General features: G+C 40.9%; 1 protein-coding gene across 3 annotated transcripts in view; it reads left to right on the top strand.

Annotated features, from left to right (window-relative positions):
• LOC119653268 (cytoplasmic polyadenylation element-binding protein 2) overlaps positions 1–24,018 on the top strand; it is a 575,423-nt gene that overhangs the window by 119,967 nt on the left and 431,438 nt on the right. For all 3 annotated transcript variants that reach the window (XR_005249669.1, XM_038057890.1, XM_038057889.1), the window contains exon 3: positions 9,421–9,526. Coding sequence is in view for 2 of the 3 variants with exons in the window: in XM_038057890.1 (XP_037913818.1) it covers positions 9,421–9,526 (106 nt within the window). In the remaining variant the exon portion in view is untranslated. The remainder of the gene's footprint in view (positions 1–9,420; positions 9,527–24,018) is intronic.

Below are 24,018 nucleotides of genomic sequence, written 5' to 3'. Positions count from 1 at the left end.
ATTCAACTCGGCCTGTTACTCAGGAAGAGTCCGCATTCGACCGGTGGCCGTAACGTGAATGGGATGCAGTTGGTCCGCCAGGTTTGGCGGCTTATGATCGAATGGAAAATGATTCGGCCAACCGGTCAGACATGTATGTTGAGCCTGTGTGCGAGGATTTCATGTTTGGATAGGCTGTGAATGGGAATTTTATGATTATCTTAATCGCTGGTGAACATTTTTGATAAATGATCGCACAAAATAATAATATAAATTCTCATCTCAAGGCCTTTCACGTCCAGAATTGAGCTACTGATGATTCGGCTAGTTGGTGCATGGATAGTACATTCAGTTCAACTGGCAGCCGGGTGCATCACGGGCTCTCCCGACGTAACTGACAGACTGAACTAAACGTGGATGGTGGTCTTAATGCGCTTCAGAGCTTGCCGTCTATTATGCACAGTGAAATCTGGATTTTGATTTCATTGACTATGCTCTCGCAAAGATCATGTTTAGCGAAGATTGGTTAGATTTGGTTTTCACTGTGCACAATTTCTCTTCCATGGAACAAATAATGACGTTGGAATCCTTGGATCTTTTACAATTGAACTATCAGGACAACATGATTGTTTGGCTTAAATGATAGTGTAACAAGAAGGGTGAGATGAAAATCCACAACCTGATAACGTTGTGCGACTTCTCCAATAAAACGCCTTTGGGCTTTCCCCGAGGTAAAAATTAGTTTTCAACGCGAGCTATGAATTGGCGAGTGAGCTATTCACTTTAGTCTCAGCGTAATTTGTAAAAATTAATTACTATTGCCAATCTTGTCAAGAGGGGACCTGCAGCTTTACAGGAGTCTTAGCTTAGCGGCATTTTGACAATTTTCTGAGGATGCTTGTATTGCATTTGATCATATCTAAAAAATAATTCTATCAACCTGAGAACCTGAGACCAGGCAGCTACTTCCACCTTAGTCTTTGCAATGATGCCTTACTGGAATATTTTTTGTCCCTTGATTATTTTCCAAAAATTAACTGTTCCCTTTCTGCCTGCAATCCGGATGTCCCAATTATGTTAAACAGTTTCGTTTTTAATTTCTTGAAAATATTTATTCTCTGCACGGTTGTACTCGTAACGGGTGCCATCTGCTTAACCTACTAAGGATCTAATTTGTTTAGTCGCACAATGCATCTTTTTCTATTCAACGTATCTCGCGAATTCTCTGCAGCCGTAAGCAGAGTAGGAATAATTTGCACCAAACATTTTCAATTATATTCTTACAAGAATTTATTCTGAGAAAACTGTTGTGCACGATTATAATTTGGTACATTAGTTTCCCTTAGAATACATTTTCCTTCAGTGGCTGAATTTAATTTTCAGCTGTTTGGGGCAAAAATCTGCTGAACAAGGATAATATCTAAAAAAAGGCGAACAATGCTTCCCAGATAAAATATCCTAAATTGGAATTCCATTCCCTAAGAAGCAATTTATGTCACTAGTAAAACTGTGTTACGAAAAAAACTTTCGCCTTAAATTACACTTAACGAGCATAACATCCTCATAAAACAAAATGAAAGAAAATAACTCGCGAAAAATTAATTTAAATGCATCCGGCAAAGTTTCCCCACAAATATTGGATAGTCATGGGAAAACGGAAACTCTTAAATCTCCTTCGAAACTGTTGCATGCAATGCGCCTTCTCCCCGGCTGAGGGATGAAGGTTCTCATGAACGTGGGGAGCATTTTGTTGTCATCACTATTTCCACCCCGTATTAATGAAATTCTCACCCTGAAACTGATCGCGCGGCTACACACACCCACACAAATGAGTCAAACTTTCAGAGTGAACGCTTTTATTCAAACTTTATCTGCCCGTACCCGTACCCCAATTTATTTATGGACACATTTTCGAAAAACTTTCAGCTAAAATTTTTAATTAAAACTCCGGTCGTTTCGAGGATAATTCCCCGACAAAGAAATTATTATGGCATTCTATGAAAAAGTGGAACGATTTCATAAAATGACGAAAAGACGGTGTACAGGAGACCGTTTTTATTTGGCGACGATGATACCATTTCAATTTCTCCGTTTCCCTTTGATGTGAGAATGGGCTATGAAGGAAGGATGAAAGGCATTTCGGTGCAAAACTGCAGGGATATTACGTTGTTTCTAAGTTTTGAAACCATAAAATGGTCTTCACCAGCAATATTGAGCACTTGGCGAAAGTGTCCATTAGTTGTAATTAATAAGTTTTCAGTATTTTTTACTGGGAAAATCCCAGGAAATCTGTCTACCAAGTTTCGGAGGAAGAGATAAATTGACTAATTTAAGCTTTGCATTGGCCTAAATTATAATGTTTTCATCCAGCCAATTTTTCCCAAATTCCGATTATTAAAGCTAATTCAGTGGAGCTCTAACTATTGATTATCTCCTTGGGAGTGTGAAATTAGGTCTATGAGCAGCAGAACTTATGATTACACTTGAGGTGTTTAGTGCTTACCACGCTTACTACATAATAGCATGGAAATGTTTTGGCTCTGGACTTATATCGCGTGATCGTGTAAATAAAGGGGATATTTTATGCAGCGTATTTTTATATTTTGTGTTCCTCTTCAGTAGTTTCACTTGAGATATTACAAAGTCGTCCTTTATTTGATCGTTAATATTGAGAGGATACCACTCTCTTTTATTGTGAATTGAACAGACAAATACATTTTTGCTCCCCATACCATTTTGCAATTTCCTTGCAGAAATCTGAAAATCATGCATGATCTAATGTATTATATGTAAAGTGTGTGTCGATGGTGTATTTTCGTTTAGAAGGATATTCATATGATCCACACAGGATATTATCTGGGATGATTTCTACATAAGTAACATATAGATCCACTGGCATCTTTTGGCTTACCTACTCCAGAGCGAAGTTGAATTATGATGTGACCACTCCATCGCCATGCTTTAATCCGGAATCGGTTTGTTTTTGGTTCTATTTCGCTTTTCATAGGCAATTGTTATGGTCTTCGGTTGTGGAGGATCTGCTTTCTTCCCTTTTCACGAATTCATCAGCTTTATTTCACAGCGGGACCAATATACTTTTCGTTTTGCTCCAATGGTATATTGATTTGTAGGAGAGTTCCTTTTCTCTTATATTCCCACCATAAACTGTAAGAGGTTAAGTTAACCGCTTAAAAAACCAAACGCAAGGTTGCGAGTGTTCGCAAATCGACGAAGCGCTTGCTAGTGTCATTATATGCATCTGCTCCTCCTTGGTACTGGTTGCCGATTAACTCTTTACTGATCACTGGCATCAGCGGGAATAATGATATAATCCCCGGTAGATATTTTGCAAGCTTTTGTGTTGTGTAGCTGCCAAAAGGCATTCTTTTCGCATCCCGTCAACTTTTCTCTAGCGCATAAGCTGCAAAGAGTAAAGGGTGCGGTCAACTGAGATAAATGCAAACTTCATTAGACGACCATAAAATGACTCAACTGTTTCTATGGGTTCGCGGATGCTATCAGAAATGCCAATGTTGACACCATCTTAAGAGCGTGGGCTATCATAATAAATGTGTTTGTAGCCTTTCTAAAGTCATTTAAGCTCTATGTCGCAGCTACTGGCACCACATCATCGAGCTTATTTGCAGAGCATGAATATTGATGCATCTTTTTCGAAGGTTTTACTAGTGAAGACACCAATATTTGACGTGCAGACACAGTTTGGGTGGCTTGGACAAACTAGATTACACCAACTAGGTCTCAAGAACCCTTACTGATTTCTTGACGCATCGACTGAGGTGGACGCCCTAGTTATAGAGGGAGGCCCATTGAACTATCTTCATGGTCCATTCGAAGGCCCGCAGCCTACGGCATTCACAGGCTTTCGCGGATCTAAGAACATTCTATAAAGGTAGAGAATACGTAGACTCTTCATTAAAGAAAACCTTACCAAGGTACCTTCATTTGAGGTCTGAGGAGGCCAGTCGGCTGCATACAAAGTGCAGGGTCGTCTCTTCCTCGTTCTCACATTGTTCCATACAGTCGGAACCACTACTGCAATTTTTTTCATGTGGTAGCTTAAGGAGCAGTGTCACGTTAGAAGCCCTACTAGGTTTTCCATATCCTACTTCTTAAAGGATATCAGCGGCTCCGGGTTCCCTCACAAAAATTTTTAGCTGCCGACAGAAGTTCAAATTTCTCCATTCTGTTGCGTGAAACCTCGCAATTTCTCCTTTCAGAGTGAACTGGACAGTACATGCAAAAGCTGGTTCTGACCCTACTATTGTGGATCCAGAATCTTGGTGAGTCAGTCTGTCAGCTTCCTCCTTACCAGCGATGTTTGAGTGCCCTAGCACCCACATCAGTTTCAGCATCACCTGATGACCACTCCCAATCAACTGGGTCGATATGCTGTTGGTTAGTACTAATATTGCTGCCAGACTTCGGAATAGATTCGAATGGTGTCACTCCTCCATTTTTATCGCAAACATTCTTTTGCTGGCAAATGATGGCGTTTGGCCATCTCGATCCATCCATCTCACCTCCCAATTTCCCATCTGTTGTCCCTTTTCGAATACCCTCTTAGGGATCCGAGTATTCGTTCATACGTTGAAGGTGGCTAGCCCATTACAACTTTCGAAGTTTGAGAGGCCTCAGATTTAGGGTTACAGTCGATCTGCCTTTGTCATCCTCTCATTTAGCTCTTACTATTCTTTTCAAAACACTATTTTTGAAGGTATTGGCCGGTTTTTCGGAAGTTTCCGTTAAGGTTCATGGTTCAGATCCGTAGAATAGCACAGGTCTTGTTATCGGAGTTTTGCTTTGCTGTATTGGCAGCCCAGCTTTTAAACTAACCGAGAGTTCGGCGTTTTATTTCGTCAACTTTATTTCCATCTTTCGTCAGTTGTACATCTTCAAGTAGTAAGAGTATATAAAGATGTCAACGTTTTCCAAGTAGCACCCGTCAATCGTTATATTTTGTCTTGTGGGTGTCAATTATTTCATTTACGGCATAATTTTCGTCTAGTTTTCGCTAATTCTTAGACAAAGTTTGATTGCTATTTCGTTGAGATTTATAAAAATCTCTTTTGGTGATGTGAAAGATCGCGCTTTGATGCTTTCGGCGGGATTTATAGAGCAGCGTGCCTTTTGTTTCGGCAGGAAAATTAAGGTATAACCTGTTCCAGTGCCAGATTGAACAGAAGAGTATAGCCCATCTCCATACTTTTAACCGACTGTTATCTTAAACAAATCTGTCAAGATCTTTCAGTTCAAAAACTTCCTTGGTATTCACCAATCGTCTTATTGGCATACAGTTTAATTCTTTTGTGAAGATTTAATAGGATATGTCAACTTGACTTCTATTTTATGGATAGGACATATCACATTTTTTGACTACCCTTGCGGGATCTGTTCTTAGTTCCAGATGGAAATAACCAAATTATGGATACCTGTAATGGTCTGTGGGTCAGCTGATTTGATGAGCATGGATATTATCTATGCGCGGTGCCTGGTTACTTTTTTTAAATTTGATGGCTGACTCCATTTCTTCCAATGTAGGTGGTCCAATATTTCTATAATACTAAGACCAAAACCCTTGTAGGTGTCGGTGATTGAGTAGCATGCCAGAGGTTGAGGAGTCCTTTGAAATAAGAAGTCCATCTCTTATGTGTTTTATTTTCACTCCAGATGATTACCGATCTTTTGTTTTTACGAAGTATGGTTTTGGATTTATATCCACTCCGCAGATTCTTCACTTCGTTTTCTTTTCTTTCCCTTTGTCGTGGTTTGCTCTCTTCGTCCTTGTGTTTCGTTTTATATGTTGTCTGTATACCTCCTTTTTCTTGACACGCACTTCCTGGTATTCATCATCAAACCAATAATTTCCCCGACGGGATTCATATCCAACCACTTTATTCGCTGTTGTTTTGAAATCCGGATCATTAGTAGTTCAAAACTTCAAGATAATCAATAGGACCAATATCTTGTGTGGAGCTGCCAGATTCTCCGTCAGTTGCGTCCGTTTATGCGGATAAGGGAATATTTGACGAGTATGTTATGTACACATGCAAATATCAAGAGATCCGCAGGTCGAGCGGGCGGGAACAAAACGTTTACCGGTGGATAGAAATCAGCTATGAAAAGGATATTCAGAAATAAAACTGAACATTGAAGAGAAGAGGAGAAGAAAAGTTACGGCATAGAGTTTCGCAAACCCGGTAATGGTGGTTTAGGGGTAAGTGGGAACCTTGACTACTGCGGTATCAAATATTACAATCGCACGGGAAGAAGTAGTGGTCCCATCAATGGACCCGTTTAGAAGAAGTTCAATTCTTCGCAGCCTACAAGCCTTTACCGTTGAAGCAGCTGCCCTCAGTGGGGAGTGTGTAGTGGGAGAATATACAGAAGAGGAAATTTTGATGCCTAACACCTGAGAGATGTAAGACGTAGTGGCCAATCAGTAGTTGCCTTCATCGCATTGGGTAATAAGGTTATGGAGCTTTGCAAGTTTATCAAGGAATGCCGGAATATTCATCAGAATATACGAACCATGATAAAATACATCTGGTTGGCGTACCAAGTTGGAAAGCCCTTATGACAGGAAACCAACGTAAGGGCTATTATGTCGGATATTACTATTGTCTACAAGGACATAGATGAGATCAGCAGGCCTTGGGAAATCAATCGGACATTTTCACTTTATTGGACTACATGAATCAGCCAGCTGATTTGATGAGGGGAGCACTAAAGTGATGCTTTAGATGCTTACATTCCGAAGGCTTGCATCAGTTCGAATGACAGGTAGAGGCAATGCGGAAGATTTGGAATGTTAAATGATTTCAGCTAGTGCTGTGGAACTGGCTCAAATTGTTTGCTGCACAAGGGGAAGGATGATATGAGCCACCGGCACACTGCGGGTAGTAGTATCTTGAAGATGGACTCATCAGAGTGAGGGTGAAACGAGTTGACATTTTCAGCTGCTATAATTCACACAGGGATACATTTGCCGCCTATGAGCAGATGCTGAGCGCTTTGATTTTGTATGTAAAAGGTCGCAGAGGATTTTAACACGTGGGTTCTTGAATGGGGCAACCAGACAACGGAAGTGAGAGGATGTGTTCTACTCGAAGCATTTGCGGAGCTAAAGTGGTACTCGCAAATGTCGGGACTTCATTCAGTTTCAGGGGGAACAACCTGCGGTTTGCAGTGGACGTATATACGTGAGAATGGCTTTAGCAAAAAGAGTTGTATAGCAAGTTATTGAGGATTATACTCACAATGACTAGCAGGTAATCTGTATAGAGATCAAGAGCGAATTGGGTGGGTTGTTCGGGTGAACAAGGAAAGATTTTAAGAGGGGACACATTTTTACGAAGGATGGTACGTCCATATAGAAAGTCACCTAGATACTTTAATGGATGACGGTAGCAGGCCGATGCTACTATGCCCTGAAAGAGATTACTCTCTAGTAGGCAACTCAACTACTGACGAAACAACGAAATCGCAAGTTTGCGGGCCACATGTTTGCGAGAAGGGAGGCTTAGTTGACAGGCATACAGACAATTGCTAGAGAGACAATTTGTGTGTAGCATACAGGTTTGCAATGAAAAGGCTGCAAAGATTAACTGAGCTGTTTCCTTACTACCAAAACAGCGGAATCTCCATCTCGGCAAGTGCGTGGTACTTCCAGTAATCGAGGAGGGGCTACGTGAAATGAGTGGTGGGATCGGCGACAATAAGATCCCAGGTTTGAATGGCATCTCTAATAGAGCGTTGAAACTTGGAGCGAAGATTAGCCCCAACTTTCTTACGAAGATCTTCAAGGAGTATATGACTTGCAGTTTCGTCCAGGGCAGAGGCAACTCATCAGATGCTGCTTCACCTCTGCGCTGGGAGCAGCGCGACTGAAGTGGTTACAGTGTCGTGAGCCTTGCACCCCATGGTATGAATGTGGACCTAGAGCTCCAATCAATCCTTGTCGGAAAAGAACCTGATCCCATGGTTCTTTGCCGTAACATATATCACTGAAAGACATATGGAGAGGCAAACAGAACGCAGGAATGCTGTACGATCAGAGTCATATGATCTCTGGCAACTCACAGGCTTATTCCTAATATTAATAATTGGTTTGAGGCTTGTTTGCCACAACCCATTGTAAACGAGCAATGCTGAAAACACACGGCATCATTGAGTACATTGCAAGCACTAGTATCCAACTTTACATGATTATGGGATTATTGCTATATGGAATTCAACTAAGTAACTGATTACCTTAAAGGAATCACTATTTTATTTGACTAATTGATATATCGAATTTAAGTCATCAATGTTAACGGCAAATAGCGCTTAGATATTTTCACTTCACTTACCTTGTGAGACACCCACATGTATATGTAGATATTCTCTACCTTTCTCAACACAACTTTTGGAGATATTTTGCGAAGTACTATTTAATGTACACTTGTGAAGGCCCAGCCATCGTCCTTTCATACAGATAGATACAAATGTAGGTGGGCAGGTTGTCCGTTTCCGTAAAATATCATGCATTGAATCTCATAAATTGTGGTAATCAATATAATTAGTCCTTGAAACCACCGAAGTGCAATTTCATTCCCATATTTTGTCTGTGTGCACTTCGCCTTCGTTAGTCCTTAAAACAAATGAAAATTAACGATGGTAGTGTGCTCTTCAGTAATTTGAAAAGCCAAATTCCCACACAAACTTCACTCCATTTGTATTTCGCATTTCAATGGTTTGCCTCCGAAGAAAAGTTACAACTTCTCTGTTTTTCTGTTTGCCTCAACGGCGAGCTAAATTAAAACTTGAAATCCTGCTACTTACGCTGCAGCACAGCCAGGACCCACTAACTCTTGCCCTGTACGTTCTACGTGATGGAAAACATTGCATTAAAGCTACGTGAAATTTCCATTGCTCCTGGCATAAGTGAATAAAGTTACAAAGCCGTAATATAGTGTACAGTTAACTTTTCGCAACCGCTACTGAAAGATGATGTGACTTTCTTGCTCTGTGGATCCGTACGCTGATACGCTGCATATAATTATATATTAAGATGAGCTAAAGTAATTTATTATTAAAATTTATGCGTTTAAATTCTGTTTGAGATTGAAATTTAGTTTATGCTTTCCGGGCATGAGAGTGGTACGTGCGTAGGAGGAAGAGTCGTGGAGGCTTCGCAAGTAACTTCTGGAAAATGGGAACGATTCAAGGCTACTTTTAATGCATCCACGTTTCAATCCTTCACAATTCCATTAGCATTTATAAATGTTATATCACCAACCACTTCATGGCCAACTTTCCCAGCACAGATTAGGCGGACTTGACACATTGTTTGGTCTGATCAACGGCAGATAGATAGATATCAACTGCCCTATATGTGCGTCAAGTTCCAGTTACTGACGTATTTCCTCTTTCTACTTACAGGACCGATCGGGGATGGGAAATGGACTAGACATGCGTTCACTGGAGCACTGTCTTAGTGATATAATGCGGAACGTGGGAGAGACGAATCAACAGGATCACTTGAAAGGTAAGATTTAAATAGATATTTAACGAAAATACTTCAATGTACCTTGCTTTTTATCATTATCGCATAATTCTGGTTCGTGTCAGATTCTTTATGAAAAGTATGGTATTTGATCAGAATCCAAAAGCATACCATGTTGTTTTGTTGACTTTTACATATACATATGTAAATGGGACATATCGCGTCAATAAGGCCAACGTGCTTGTTGTCAGTTTGATGAAATGTGTTTTAGTTCTCTCCAGGACTTCCGGAGAAGCTTTCATTCTTCTTCCATTCATTTTCACCAAGTGTTTCTTGGGCGACTCAATCGTTGGTCATCCTGGCATAGTGGATCACATTTCGTGACATTCGAGTTGCTGCGCTTTTGTAGTGTACGGCCTATCCACTGCCACTCCCATACGTACGCCAGCGAGGTCTTTTGTGCAAAATTCTGTTAGACCATAATTCTTCGATGATATGACCCAGGCAACTGTTCGCAAAAGTTTGGAGCTTTTGAGTAAAAGTTGTGTTCACTTTTCATGTGCTACTCATATAATACGGAACAGTCGCAATTTGATGATTGTGTAAAACTATAGTTGCATTTCCAAATTTCAATAAAACGGACTCAACGCATCAGCGCCATCAGAAAAAATAACGCTTCATAGATATATGAATTGATCAACGCTCATGAATGTGGATAGGAACAGTGCGATAACGAGAAGATAAAGTAAGACGGAATTCAGCCCTAGCGGATCTGCTTTGGATTTCAAACTCCTCTAAGATTTTACCTCAATGCAGTGTGTGAAATCGCACTCTGGTAAAAATTTTTAGGTTTTTCGAGAAGACCTGCCTTATGGCGCTGTCGAATGCGGCACACTATTCGAAAATGATCCTTATGGTATCTTCAGTGCATAATCCAGCCTGGTCTTTGTCTATCAAACTATCGAGATATACTTTGATGCATGCCAGGATTACTTAAGTTATTATCTTTATTGAGAACATGAAATACTTCCATCCTTAACCATTATTTTTTTCTTCCATTACCTGAGAAAGAGTCTACTTAGCGATACGTAGCAGAGAATTTTGATTTACTAGGGAATGGGTACTCTATAGCGAATAATAGAATGCAGTAATTTGAAGGGGCTGCTTTTATGATTTGGTGACTTGTTATATGTGGACCGATGTATTATTTGGAGACAATAGTAAAACATCTGGAAACGGCTTATGAACGAAGAGGAGAAGGACGGAAAAGATAGGAGAAGTGTTGGTTTTGAGGGATCGATTCTTTTCGTTCCGATCAGCATCAGTCGCAAAGGTTAAATGGAATACCCCCGGTAGTTCGATGCCCTAAGTGCTGCAGATAAGGTAAATGGAAACGAAAAGTATAGCTCCTTTCACTTAGGATTGCCGTCCTTTGAAAGTGGTAAGCTAAAAATTAGCATAATGGTGTGATTGCTTTCAGCTGATTGGGTGAAAAAGTTTCTTGGTTTGGAGACAAATATTGCTTTGTCATTATAGGTGGGTTTCAAAATGTCAAAAACTTGTTTTCTTTATTTAATTATATAATATTCTCAGAAAATTTTAAAACGATCCGAGATCCGGCCCTATCAGCTATGAGTAATCTTGAAAAAAGATCGCATAGTTTTAGCCGAAGAAGAAACTGTCGCTAGGACTCAAGAAGCAAGAGTTTATCACAGACAAGAACGAACGGATGCCTTGGATATTGTCGCTGCAGCTGGCTCTTTATCACATGTGCTGGAGTCAACGGCTCTATCAAAATAAAAAAAAAATTAACGTATTATTAGAATGTAAAAATTCTTCGTCTTTTTCTCGGAACTCTACTTTTGAAATTGGTAATGACAATCTCATAAAAGTTATGAACCGATCTGCTTCAAATTTTGCACCTTCTTCCATTTCCGTTCTGTATGATGCGAAGCTTAGACAGTGGAAGAGAACATGGTCTGCATTCTCCGTTACGTTCTCGCAAATCGGGCAGTTCGGAGAATTTTAGTGACGAAATCGGTGAAAGTATCTTAGATAACTACCATTCCCGCCTAAAAACTGCACCAGCCCACATTAACATGCATTTGTTTAGTCCAGGTTTGAACTTTCGGCGTCAACTAATGAGTTCATCGTCCTTTCTTGCTTTCGTCCCATCGTTTCTGCCATTCTACCAGTGGTAGATCCCTTGCTGACTGTCTCGAGCGTTATTTTCACCAGTTTCGTGAATCGATAGGGCTTCAATCGCCAAGCTATCGATAGGTACCGTCCCAGCTGTTATACATGCTGCGTCGTCGGATGCCGTTCGATAAGCTTAGAATGTTTGGAGCAGACTAAGTCGATAAGCCGTAGCATTTTAGCATTGTTGCTTAAAGTTCAACTTCTGGTCAAAAATCACTCCGAGATATTTGAGAGCAAGCTGGGAACGTATAATTTGATCTCCGATTATAATCTTTATAGGCGTATTCTTCCTGCCTTCCTACCTTATTGCTTCGTTGCCGTATATTTCGAATTTGTCAACCTGACTTACTACAATCGCAACCCCGGTATTCTTAAGGGCTGTCATTTAAGTCGCAACAAAGCCGCTTTTCTATACGTATAAGGTGTGTCGCGGCATCCAGCCTGTTAAGTGCCTCAATGATTTCGCCTTGCCGAGTTGAAGGCGTTTTTAACGTCGAGGGTTTGTTTCGCTCAATAGCCGATTTCATCAAATTGACCGCATCGATTGTTGATTTCGCTTTCTGGAGTCGAAACTGTCCTCCTGATAGGCCGCCTTCCTTTTCCGCAATGGGAAGTAATCTATTATAGATTACTCGCTCGAAAAGTATGCCGATGGTCTGTATGCCAAAGGTTCGCCTAATGGCTTGTTTGTCTTCGGAGTGAGTATCTATTTTTGTTTCTTCCACTGTGCAGGGAAGATACCCTCTTTCAAGCACTGTGCAAAGTTTTTGGTACTATCTCTACTGCCAACTTGATAGTTATACTCGGTATGCCATTTAAGCTGGGAGACTTGTTGACTTTCATATTCTTGGCTGCTTTCAATACCTCTTCGTCGGTATCTCTGGTACTTCATTGGGGTTGATTTGAACGTTCGGTAGATCATCGTTTATATTCGTTCAGCGACTTGGGATATGTATTCGGCGGGCAACACTCTCCGTTGATTGTTGCCATAACTGTTTTCTATGCGCCACCCTAAGGATCAAAGTCAGCTTTCCTACGTAGCTGCTTGAAATGTATAGTTTCACTCTTGCCGATAGCAGTTAGGAGTTTTTCTGGCAATGTTGTATAGTTGGTATAGTTCCTCATATTCTGACCTATTTCTGAGCGATGACATCGCCTTTCCGCATGTAAGCATACTTTGCGATATTTATTGATTTCAGCATTCTACCAGAAATTCGGTTTTCAATTCAACGATCCCGTTCGCCGCGGCATCGAAGTGTCACATGCCAACTACATTCGTTCCAGAATCTCTGCACACCCATTGGATTCCATAAATTTGTGCTTTGCCGTAATACCTCCGAAAATGTTGCATCGACTGAGAGCAGCGTGACCGAAAGTGGCGGGAGGTGGTAATCGCTTCAGGTGAGATAGCGTTTGATGAGTTGCCTCTGCCCTGAACAAAACCGTTAGTCAACCTCTTGTTTTAAAAAAAATAATGCTTTTTTTTAAAAACTGTTTAACTCAAAACGGGGGGTTCGGTTTCATCAGACAGTAGGAAGTAATCAATGGTAGATTGACTTGCGGATCTTGTTGTTGAATTCGGCAAGATCATCTCAAGGTAAGTTGACATGTAAGGGGAGGTGTGCTTGGATTTTCCAAGAATTTCAAGTCATGACTCATTTGCAGGGCCGTATAGAGAAAATTCGGGCCTGGGGTGAAAAATAATGTCCCGGGGAAAAATGGCACGAGTCGAGGGTGAAAAATTATGCGGAGACCTTATTATCTTATTTTTTCATTGAAATTTCCATTCCGAAATCGAATCTCTCCCTTTCCACACCGCTCCCGCCAGGCACTTTAAATTCGTTATAAATTTGACATTAGCGTTCTGTCGTTCTTCATTATTTTGTGTTTGGAAAGCGTTATAAAGAGAAGGAAGGAATTTTAAGAAGAGATCCTTTAACATCTTGGGCATAGGTACCCCCGATTTGCTCAAACTTCGTGCAATCTGTGTCACTTTTTGCTTGGCTTGTGTCACCTTTTTTCATTTTGCTAGCTTTTGGCAATATAAGTTTCAATGTCAGACACCCACGGTTACTGGTGGGGTGGGTCGTTTGACTGCAGTTGCAGCAGGGTGGTGTTTTTGTCTTTGGTTTTGGACACTTTCGTACTTCACTTTGAAAATCTCGTTGAGCTCCCGAGAAGGCTCGAAAATTGCAACGAGTGGGGTGTTATACTTTTTTTAATATAATCATATGGGGTATCAAATGAAAGGTTTCAATTAGTACTTTCCGAAGCAGACATTTGACATTGGTTCTAAAGGGAAGAAGTGCGAGGGTCCGGAAGGGATCAAACCCAAAAATCTTAAAAAATATGGTGGTCTATGCGAATAGTATCCAGTCTTCAAAATACTTCCCATGCCGATATCTGTTTAAATAAAATTAATGATAGTATATTACCATGTTTTTTGCTTTGTCTTGTGAGTTGGGGCGTAAGAATATACTCGAAGTCATCCCTACTTGTCGTAAGAGGAAATTTGTGGGCTGGCAACTTGCAAATTTTGAAACTCTGTTGTTACCGAAATGTCCACAACACCTCGGATAGGGGCTGACTTCAGGGCGAAGGCCTTTGGTTATTGAAAGTGGATTATGATTGGTTTCTGGAAGGTGTGCAAGTTCCTCGACAACGGAAGTGATGGTCCTCAGAATGCGCCCGTTCTCCAACTTGAGCGGGAATTCCAACGATATAAACCGGACATTCTGCGTCTATGTGAACTGCTCGGATTCTAGAAAGCACTCCTCTCTTCTTGCTACAATGTGTTTTTGTACTGTAGGAAGCGAAGTGGTAGCAGGCGCAAATCCAGTAAAGGATTGCAAGGCGTGTTCTCTTGCACTGGAAGCCGGTTTCTGTCAGATTTCTAACTACAAGATTCCGGACCAGGTTAAGGAGCGTCAAAATCGTGCAACCCTATGCAGCAACGGAGACTTTCGATAAAGTCGAGAAGGATGTCTTCCACGAGCAATTAAATGCAGTTCAAGGGAGGCTTCCTAAAGGTAACATTGCGATTATGATAGGTGATCTGAATGCCAAGAATTTGACAACACCTTGCTCGGACATGTGATGGAGAAATGCGGCCTCGGCGACCGTAATGATAATGCTGGAAGGTTCGCGGATCTTTGCAACTTCCACAATCTCGTCATTGGTCATGGCACATTGTTCGAGCGCAGAGCCTGCCATAAGGTTAATTGGGTTTGAACTGACCGACGCCATACGAGCAATCAGATCAACCACTTTGTGATCAGCAGTAGATTTAGAAGCTGCCTACTGGATGTACGCAACAAGAGAGGCGCACTTCTTGCAGGGTTGGGGAGCCGCGATCCTCTAAGTTCAACATCTACAACTTGTATGATCCAACTGTCGCACTCGAACTCCGATACTGAGTGAAATGCTGAGAAGTTCGGCGTAGTGTATGTCGTGATAAGAGAGAATTCGCTATTGCACTGATCAGGGAAGCGGAAAATAACAAAAGATCGCAATGAATTCAGAGGTTATATGCATTACGAAAGAGGTACGGATACGGACTGTTCCTCAGAGAAGAAGAGAAAATATTTAGGTCATCGATGCATTGAAAAAAAATCAAGCTGCTGGGCTTGATGATCTCCCCTCAAAGTTGTTTATCTACACCTGCAAATCTGCTGCTTCTATTCGTACGGTAATTTTGAGGATCCGTGACATTTTCCAGAGAGTGGAAGAACGGGATGGTTGTCAAGATCCCTGAGAAGGGGACGCGTTTTGAGTGTGACAATTGGATTGGTATCTGTGTGCTCCCTGCTGTCGCAAATGTAATGGCTAAAATAATACTGGAACACATCATAGAACATCTCGAAATCTGGATCGGCAGAGGGCTAGTTTTCGCTCGGGATCTTCCTGCATTGATCATACCTACATAACATGAATCATTTTGGATCAGTGCGAGGAATTTAGATCTTCGCTGCACCTGCTTTTCATCGATTGTCGGAAAGCTTTCGATAGCGTGAACAGGGAGTATATCTGGAGTGTTCTTCGTAGGAGGAGCATTTCGGCGAAACGAGTAGACGTTGTCAGAGCGATATATGATGGTGCAAAATGTGACGTGCTGCACTCAGGAGGTTTTTGAGGTCCAAAACGGAGTCCGCCAGGGTTGCGTCCTGTCACCAATATTATTTCTTCTTGTTATTGGTGGCGTTCTCCATGCCGCCTTGTTGGGAGAACGGAGAGGAATTCAATGGACTATGACATCTTTCCTCCATCACCTCGACTACGCTGATGACATCTGTTTGCTCTCTCACCGGGTCATGGACCTTGACCAAATGGCTCTGCATTTGAAAAGAGAGCAAGTAGAGTTGGACTAAAGATAAACCGCAATACAACCATGATTCTCAGTCTGATGGGTCAATGCACTCTCCCTATTTGCATTAATGGGCAAAACACCGAAGGTGCCGATCAATTTGTAAGGAAGCCTGTTTTTCACCAACGCCGAACTTGATGTTGCCCGACGTATTAACAGCGCTTTCGCTGCCCTGTCTAAAATCTGAAAATGCAATTATCTCAATACCAAGATGAAGTTGAAACTGTTCTGTTCTAGTGTTCCTTTTCAAGGCTTTGTTGTTGAAGAACGAGTTTGCCCTCTGGTCTGGTACTTACAATTTTAGTATTAAACGGATCCTCATGAGGACACATACTGTCGTTTTCTTCCATGTTTATTTCACTAGCAAGTTCCATATTTATGCTTCTGGTAAACGCTGTCCCTGTTGGTGCTTTTAATTCAAATTAGAACTGTTCCGGTGCAGGTAGTTTATTTTTTAGGGTTTTCTCTCAGTCCCTTAATATGCTGACCGATTTGATCAACACTATATGCTTCCGCCGAACTATGTTCTTTGGGAAAGCCGTCCGCTAAACGTGAAATAACTTTTAGCAGCGATTATTTGGACGAGGTCGATTTTCTTCACAAGAGTTAGGGTTCAAGTAAATCCTTATCGATAGACGAAACGACCGGCTTGGGTAACTGTTGCGAACAGGTGATTTGGTTAATACCCGTTTGTATCTATTTCATAGGGAATCCGTTTCATTGATAAGAAAGCCAACTATAAAGCTGCTCTCGGAATGTCGTCAGATAATATATTATGCGTGAATGACATTGGGGCGGAAGACAAAATTTGATTATGATAAAATGGAGGCGCTTGAAAATCAGAAACTAAATTTCACCTATCCTAATTTGTTTTGTGACAATATTTGAGTGGAATTTATCCGGACAAGCGTACTCTCCCAACATAATCAGCACAGTCATTCGGGCATATCGTGATATTAAATATTTTCATTTTCAGAATTCGACCTGGTTTCAACAACAGACCCCGAAAAATTGTTAAATTTTATTGAGAGGCATAATTTAAAGGTTTCTAGAATAATTACATATGCAAAATGATCGCCACAAACAAACTTGTTTTGCTATGAAAGTTTGGGACACATAAACTTTGTCATTGGATATACTTTGCCACTATTCAGGAGCAGATAAGCAACCTACAGCGACTGCATGTGAATCGCTTCCAAACTTCCTACTAATAACCCTCAAGCGGCATTTCCGAATTAAATCCCCGCCATTTATTCAAATACCCATCGCACTGCATACTCCTCCGATCTAGTTATTATTCAAGGAGGCTTCCTATAGAAACAATCATAACTTCGCATGGGTAAAAAACTGATAACATCGCAGCATAAAATTGAGAAAAGTCACGCAAATGTTCTGGAATTGCTTCTAAGCAAATTTTAAGCTTTGAGCATTTGCAGCAAATGAGTACGAGTATGGCGAGGAGGAGGCAAATGGTGGCGCACAGTAGACAGGGTACATAATGGAAGCAATGGAAGCAAAGGATTTCCACCAATCTTATGCGGCTAACTTCTTCAGCTTTGAATTAGAACACATACGTATATACCCACACAAGGGTGAATAAATACGCGCGAATCTATTTGGAATGTGGATTTTGTTTGAAGTGAATGTGGCAGAAGTTTGTTTTGGAAGTGCAAAGTTCCCAAGGGACACTTTGTGCTGTTTCCTTATATAAATGTAGCGTTAATAAATGAAGGAAATTAAATGTCAAAATGTTTTAAATGCTTGCTTTACGGGTGACGGCGGGGGTTGAGTGTGAAGTGTTTTTCTTTAATTCGTCCTGAGGAAACACTCCGATGAGTTTCCAGACATAAGAAATGAGTTCATTGTTGCCAGCAGTCTCCTGTCCTTTTTTTGGCATTTATCTTTATGCATTGCTTGTATTTGTGGTAAATTCATGAAACTTGGTCGATTTTCCCTTATAACTAGAAAAGTTTGAAATTTATTATCATTAAATCCCTGAAGGAGATACTTCACTGTACAGAAGGATTAGCTTAGTCTGGTTCGTTCAGAAAGTGATACCTTTATAAGGTCACTCTAACAGCATTAAAGTTGAATTTAATGGAAGTTTCTAGTGCTTTTTGCAGAATTTCAAAGCGACAAGGATAGAGGACTTTATACATTGTACTTATTTCATATTATCCTATTATCATTATTTCTATCACATCCTTTGATGATAAATCACATTCTAGGCAACATACAAACGAACGTAATATTATCCGGAAATATTTACTATAATAGTCACAGTTTTCTTAGAAGAAGGTATGTACATCACATAAATTATAAGGTGTGTGCCGAAATACTGAATAGCCTTGACTTGATGTGAAAATAGGGGTTGGAAAGTTGGTCTTTTTTGTTTTGTGACCTAAATTGCTTGAGAAATGTAGTATGTATAAAGAATACTGCATTAGCTTTGAGAATGCGCTGTGAAATGACAGATAAACTCTTTTAGTCGATTACTTCGCGAAATAATTGCTATCAATTGGCAAAATCCTTGTTTTTACTTTATTGCCCCGGAATAATGTACGGACAATTTTAGATTTTCGTCTAATGGATTTTTGAGCAAAAATTGTACTCTATTATTTCCTATGAGACATTTTTCACTTATTTGCTTTTCGAATCCACTTTCCAGTGCATTTCTTCATTTTTCTTTGAATACTTCAGAATTGAATTCCCAGTGTGCTTCCGCAAGTAATATTTATTGTGTATAAGTGAATGATTTTTTTGTTTCACGTCACCTGACAATGAAAAAATCAGACAGGTGACGTCTAATTCTACAATAATGGGGGGAAGGCAAGAGCCGCCTGAAGTAGAAAAGGCATCTATTAATGCATATGTATAAGACATCTGACAAGTCAAATGGGGAGGTAAAATTTTCAGAAATCATCAACCAGGATATTTAAATATACGTTCAAATAGGAATAAAAGGCCCATATCTGCCTGAGAAAGCGGAAAATAATAAGAATGACGCTCATCATTTATCTTTTTGGTCTAGTCAACCCGCAACTCGGATTTTAGCTGTAACATGCTCACTAAGCGGTAGTATAAGTAAAAGGTTCTTCCCATCGGCTCTCCCTCCGATGTAGGTCCCTCCGATATGACGTTTTCATACCGATTTCGCAGTCCTTTTCGTATCCTCAGTATTTAAAGGGGTAGAAAACATGAAAAAACCGCCGAAGTCCCTCATTAGATGCGAACCTTGAGTCTAGCTATGGTTCTATATATGTAGCTATCAAATTTGCTTGCGCTATTGTTAACTCCTCGGTGTATATGTATGTAGCTCGATAATGTCTTTTTCTTCTACATCGAAGTGCAGGCTACTCCGTGTCTTTCATAATTTTCCTTATTACCCACTCTTTGGATGAGTTCATTAACAATTTTAGTCTGCATGTAAAAATTCGCAGCCGAAGTTCTTCCTTTAAACTACTTTTCTGTAAAACAAAACCTTATTAAAATTGCTTCATTGCTTGTCTGTCAGTTCATCCAAGTTTTCAAGGTTTTGTGTGAAACAAAAAAACTGGTTCCAAACATCCTTTGACTTTAGCATGAACTCCTCAATATTCTTGTTCAGTGCGCGTTAAACCTGGGCAATCAGATATGACATGCTCCGCATGGTGACTTGTCATGAACAAATCGGTGTAAATAAGCACGATAACTTCCATGTCCACTCAGAAATTGCGTTAACACGTAGTTTAATTCCCCGTAGCTTTGTTCAAACCATCTCCGAATATCCGGAATGATGCGGTATGTCCAACGACCATTTATTTTGCCACTCTTCGATAGATTCCCACCCTGCCAGCTGCCGTCGAAATACATTAGACTCCCCAAATGCATATATTTTGTCGTATAGTCGCGGGCCTTCATTCGCCAAGATGTCTATGGGAAGCATCCCTGCTAGTATATATGATGCTTCTTCTGATGTTGTTCGATACGTACTGCATATCCGTAGTGCACTTAGCCAATACGTCAGCTGCGTAGAGTAGCACGGAGCTGACTACCGTAGAAAGTAGAAGACGCTGACTTCGTTTTGGCCCATCAATGTTCGGTAATATCCTCGAGATCGTTGTAGCAATGGAAGACGTTTTAGTTGTAGCGCACTCAACGTAGTTTTTCAAGTTGAGCCTTCAATTTGTTTGTTCACCAACTTTGATTTTCATGGTTGTGTTCTTTCTTCTCTTGCTGACGAGAACTACTTCTGTTTTATGTTCAGCGATAGGCCGGAATTCCTCAACCAGGGATTGATCTCCCATATCGCTTCGTTTGCGTAGATCTCGATCTCGTCTTGATGCTTTGCAACTACTGTTATTCTGATATCATCGGCGAAGCCAATGGTTGTCACATTGTCCGGAAGGCGTAGCGTCAACACTCCATCGAACATAACTAGTCACAGTAAGGGACCTAGGACAGAATCCTGAGGCACCCCGCAAGTTGTCGGGTATATTTTAAGTCCGTTGCCTGAGTCGCAGTAAAGTCTTCACTCAAGGAGAAACTCAACAACAACGCGTTCAATGTATTTCGGGGCCTGTGGCTTGACGAGTACCTCGATGATTTTTTTTTCATTTTGCAATATTAAACGAATTTTTTAACAACTAGGGACAAGTAATCGGTGGGGAGCTCTTGCCTTTTAGTGTGAGAATGTCTGTCGCAATATTCATCTTCTTGCGTTGGTTTCTCTGCTATCCCATCTCCTGCAGATACGTTGAAGACGCCGGCTATCACTTTGGGATTGTAGCGACTTGCATTGAAGGGTTGTGTCTATCTGTCAAACCCGATTTATTCGGAAACGGCTGGATGCATTGTCATGAAAATTGGTGAAAGCGTGTAGTCTGTTGTTCCATTTACATATAGAAACTGGCTCCATTTTCTGTTAAGTTTGAGGGGAGGCTTCCCGTACATGTGAATGTAGGGTGCACATTTTTTTTATAGAATGTGGTCATGTGGGATATCAAATGAAAGGGCTCAAATAGTATTTTTCGAAGCACCAGCTTGTTTTGTTTCGGAAATAGAAATTTTTAGAAGTCACAGTCTTGGACTCGCCCTTGTGCGGTATTAAAAATCACCCCAAATTACCATCCTGCTCAGTGGAACCATCACAAGGTATACAACCTAAAAAACATGTTTCTTTCGGAAGACTGCTAAAAGAAGATTTCTCCAAAATATATTTTATTACACTGTTACACATATTCCTCAGCTTTTGTGAAATTGGTGGACAGGACTTCACCAAAAATTTCTCCCCATCCGCAGCGAACCAATCACTGAGTCATTTTTCACTTATACGAACCAAAACACCCAGTGAATGTGTGACCCATCGCCACAAAGAAGCGTAAATCCGGAGAAGCCAAGGCTAGTCAGTAAGTGGCATGGGATAGTTTCCAGCTAAGTGTTTCCAACAGGAAGGAGCACTGTTTTAAAGAAAAATGATCTTGTGCTGTCCCTTTTGCTATTCTTTTCGAGAAGTGAAGGGGTTCAAATCATTAAATTATTGTTGGTAACGGCTAGTATTAACCAATGCGTCTAGCTTTCCCACGTCGTAAGAGTCCACGCCCTTTCGGTCGCACCACTAAACAGAATTGTCTTCCTGAAACGGTGACTCGGTTTGATTTAATTTTTTGAGATTCTCAAAAAGAATTCATTTTTCATCTCTGATGACGATTCTTTTGTATCGTGCGTGTAAAATTGCTTTTTCGCCTCTTCACCTTGTGCAACTCATGTAATACTCATCTGATATTCTGAATCTTCTTCTTTGGCCTTTTTCCATGGCCGGATCTGTATACAGTGGTGAGGCTTTCAAATCACCATCCAGCATGAATGTCAATTTTTTAAATCACACACTCATTATCCTGGCTATAAGTAGCCTGCAAGTGTACCGTGGCTCTTTGTCAGAGCAATATTTACCATTGGAAATATACTGTACGTATTGTTTGTAACTGATCTTTGTGTCTATCTTAACTCCAATTTTCATTCAGGTGTAATTCTTCTAATGTTGCATTGTGATGAGAGGAGTGCCTCTTTCCTTTCCTTTCCTTTCCTCCACAATGGCCAGTTCAGAGCTCTCTTATTAAGCTTTAATAGCTCTGATTGCTTCACATGAGTCTAATTCAGCATCTTTTAGATGCTTTTCGATAAAAAATCCCCAGAAACAAAAAATTGAATACATCTTTGTACATAATATTCAATAATAGTGGGCTCAGTACAGAACCTGTGGGATATTCAAGGAGGCGACGAACTCCTGGGAATCCTCTCCGCGAAATTGTTAAAGAACAATAGCAACAAAATCAACGAATTTAAAGCACTTCTTACCACCACGCAATATTTGCTAGCGCTTCCCTTTCATTGAGTTATATTTTTGGCCAAGCCAGTAACCAATTTGAAGGCATCAATGGCCAACCCGACTTTTCGGCACTTATATTGGCGATCCGTCTTCAGACTGTTATAGATTATCCGTGTCTAGAAGGCATATTGGTCTACAGGGAGAAGGCGCACCTAGAGGTTTACCAGCCTTAAGGAGCAATATCAGTTTCTGGCGTTTCAATGATACAGAAAATATTTCTTCGGGCATGCACACTTCGAATAATTCAAGGAACGTATCAGGTTTTCATTTCATGACAAACTTAAGGGCCTTATTCGGTATGTCGTCCTGGATCGACTTTAATGTCGCCAGTAGGTCTCAATCAAGTTATCTCTGTTACTGTTGGAATCTAGTAGTACCTCTGCCTTGCGGGGGAATAACCCCAGGATGTATTTTGACAAGGGGGTAGAATACGAATTCACAGGAATTCTCTAATAGGTTTGCGCCCACCTCCTTACAGAGCTGTTTAAACATTCTGCTGGTTGACCATATTGAGGTTTCTGTGGGTTTCTTTGTGGGCGTGCTCTTTCTCTCCCTAGTACCTACCATCCTCTAAACCATTTGTCCAACTCGCTGGCTGTCACTTTACTATGCTACTGAGAATTAAGCCTTCTATGGGGAAGGTGCATCTCCTAGGCATTGCGTCATATGGATGGCTTCTTCTATGGAGATACCTGCCTTAATAGGTTGCTGATTTACTTATTCAAATCTGTTGGAGAACAGCCGGACGTCTTTCTCTACTGTGAACCCGCTGGCTTTCTGTGACTCCCTCCTCTAGTTAAAAATGATTGCCTGGTGCCAATTTCCCTCACCTGCAACAACGCAGCACCATGATTTTGATAGGTGCCTTCTTTTCGAAGTTCGTAACTGCCTGTGGACTGCTCTGGTCTCTTTTCACTAACCATTTGATTGCGCTGATAGCTTCTGTTTCTCATGTATTCCTCAGAGACTTGGGTTCTTAGCAAGAACAATTGTGAACTCTTGGCCGCGTTCGAGAGGCGAATCCTCCGAAGATTTTTTGGCCACCTATATGATGGTGGACGATTCCGTAGCCTACATAACGATGAAATCTATGAGCGATACCATGACCGTCAGGTTGTGGATAAAATCCGGCTCAATAGGTTACGGTGGGCGGGTCAATTAATCCGCATGGATGATGATGATCCTGTCCAGAAAGTCTATAAGGGCAATATCTATGGTAGAAAAGGAATATGAGGTAGACCCTGCCTAAGATGGAGCCATGGCGTAGGTCAGGACGCCAGACAGCTTTTAGGGATATCGAATTGGTGGACCTTGGCGCAAAACCGGGATGTCTGGAGTTGTTGCGCCGTTGATGATGATGATAGCTTCTGTTTAATCTTTGACCCGGTCATGGGTGTTGGCCAGATAGCTCTATAATCAGAGAAGGGTTCAAATATAGACAGATTGAACACAAACACAAAAACAAAGTTCTCAGATCCACTGGTCACAACACTTTTCCTATCCTGTATTGTTTGGTAGAGTTCCTCCTGCTCCTGCACTGAAATTAATGTGCTCACGTATCGCTTATTGAGAAAGGGAGACAATTGCATTGTAGGTTATGACATG

This window comes from Hermetia illucens, chromosome 3 (assembly GCF_905115235.1).
Source record: "Hermetia illucens chromosome 3, iHerIll2.2.curated.20191125, whole genome shotgun sequence".
NCBI lineage: Eukaryota > Metazoa > Arthropoda > Insecta > Diptera > Stratiomyidae > Hermetia > Hermetia illucens.
Note: the sequence above shows the minus strand (reverse complement) of the source record. Positions and strands in the feature narration are given on the sequence as shown.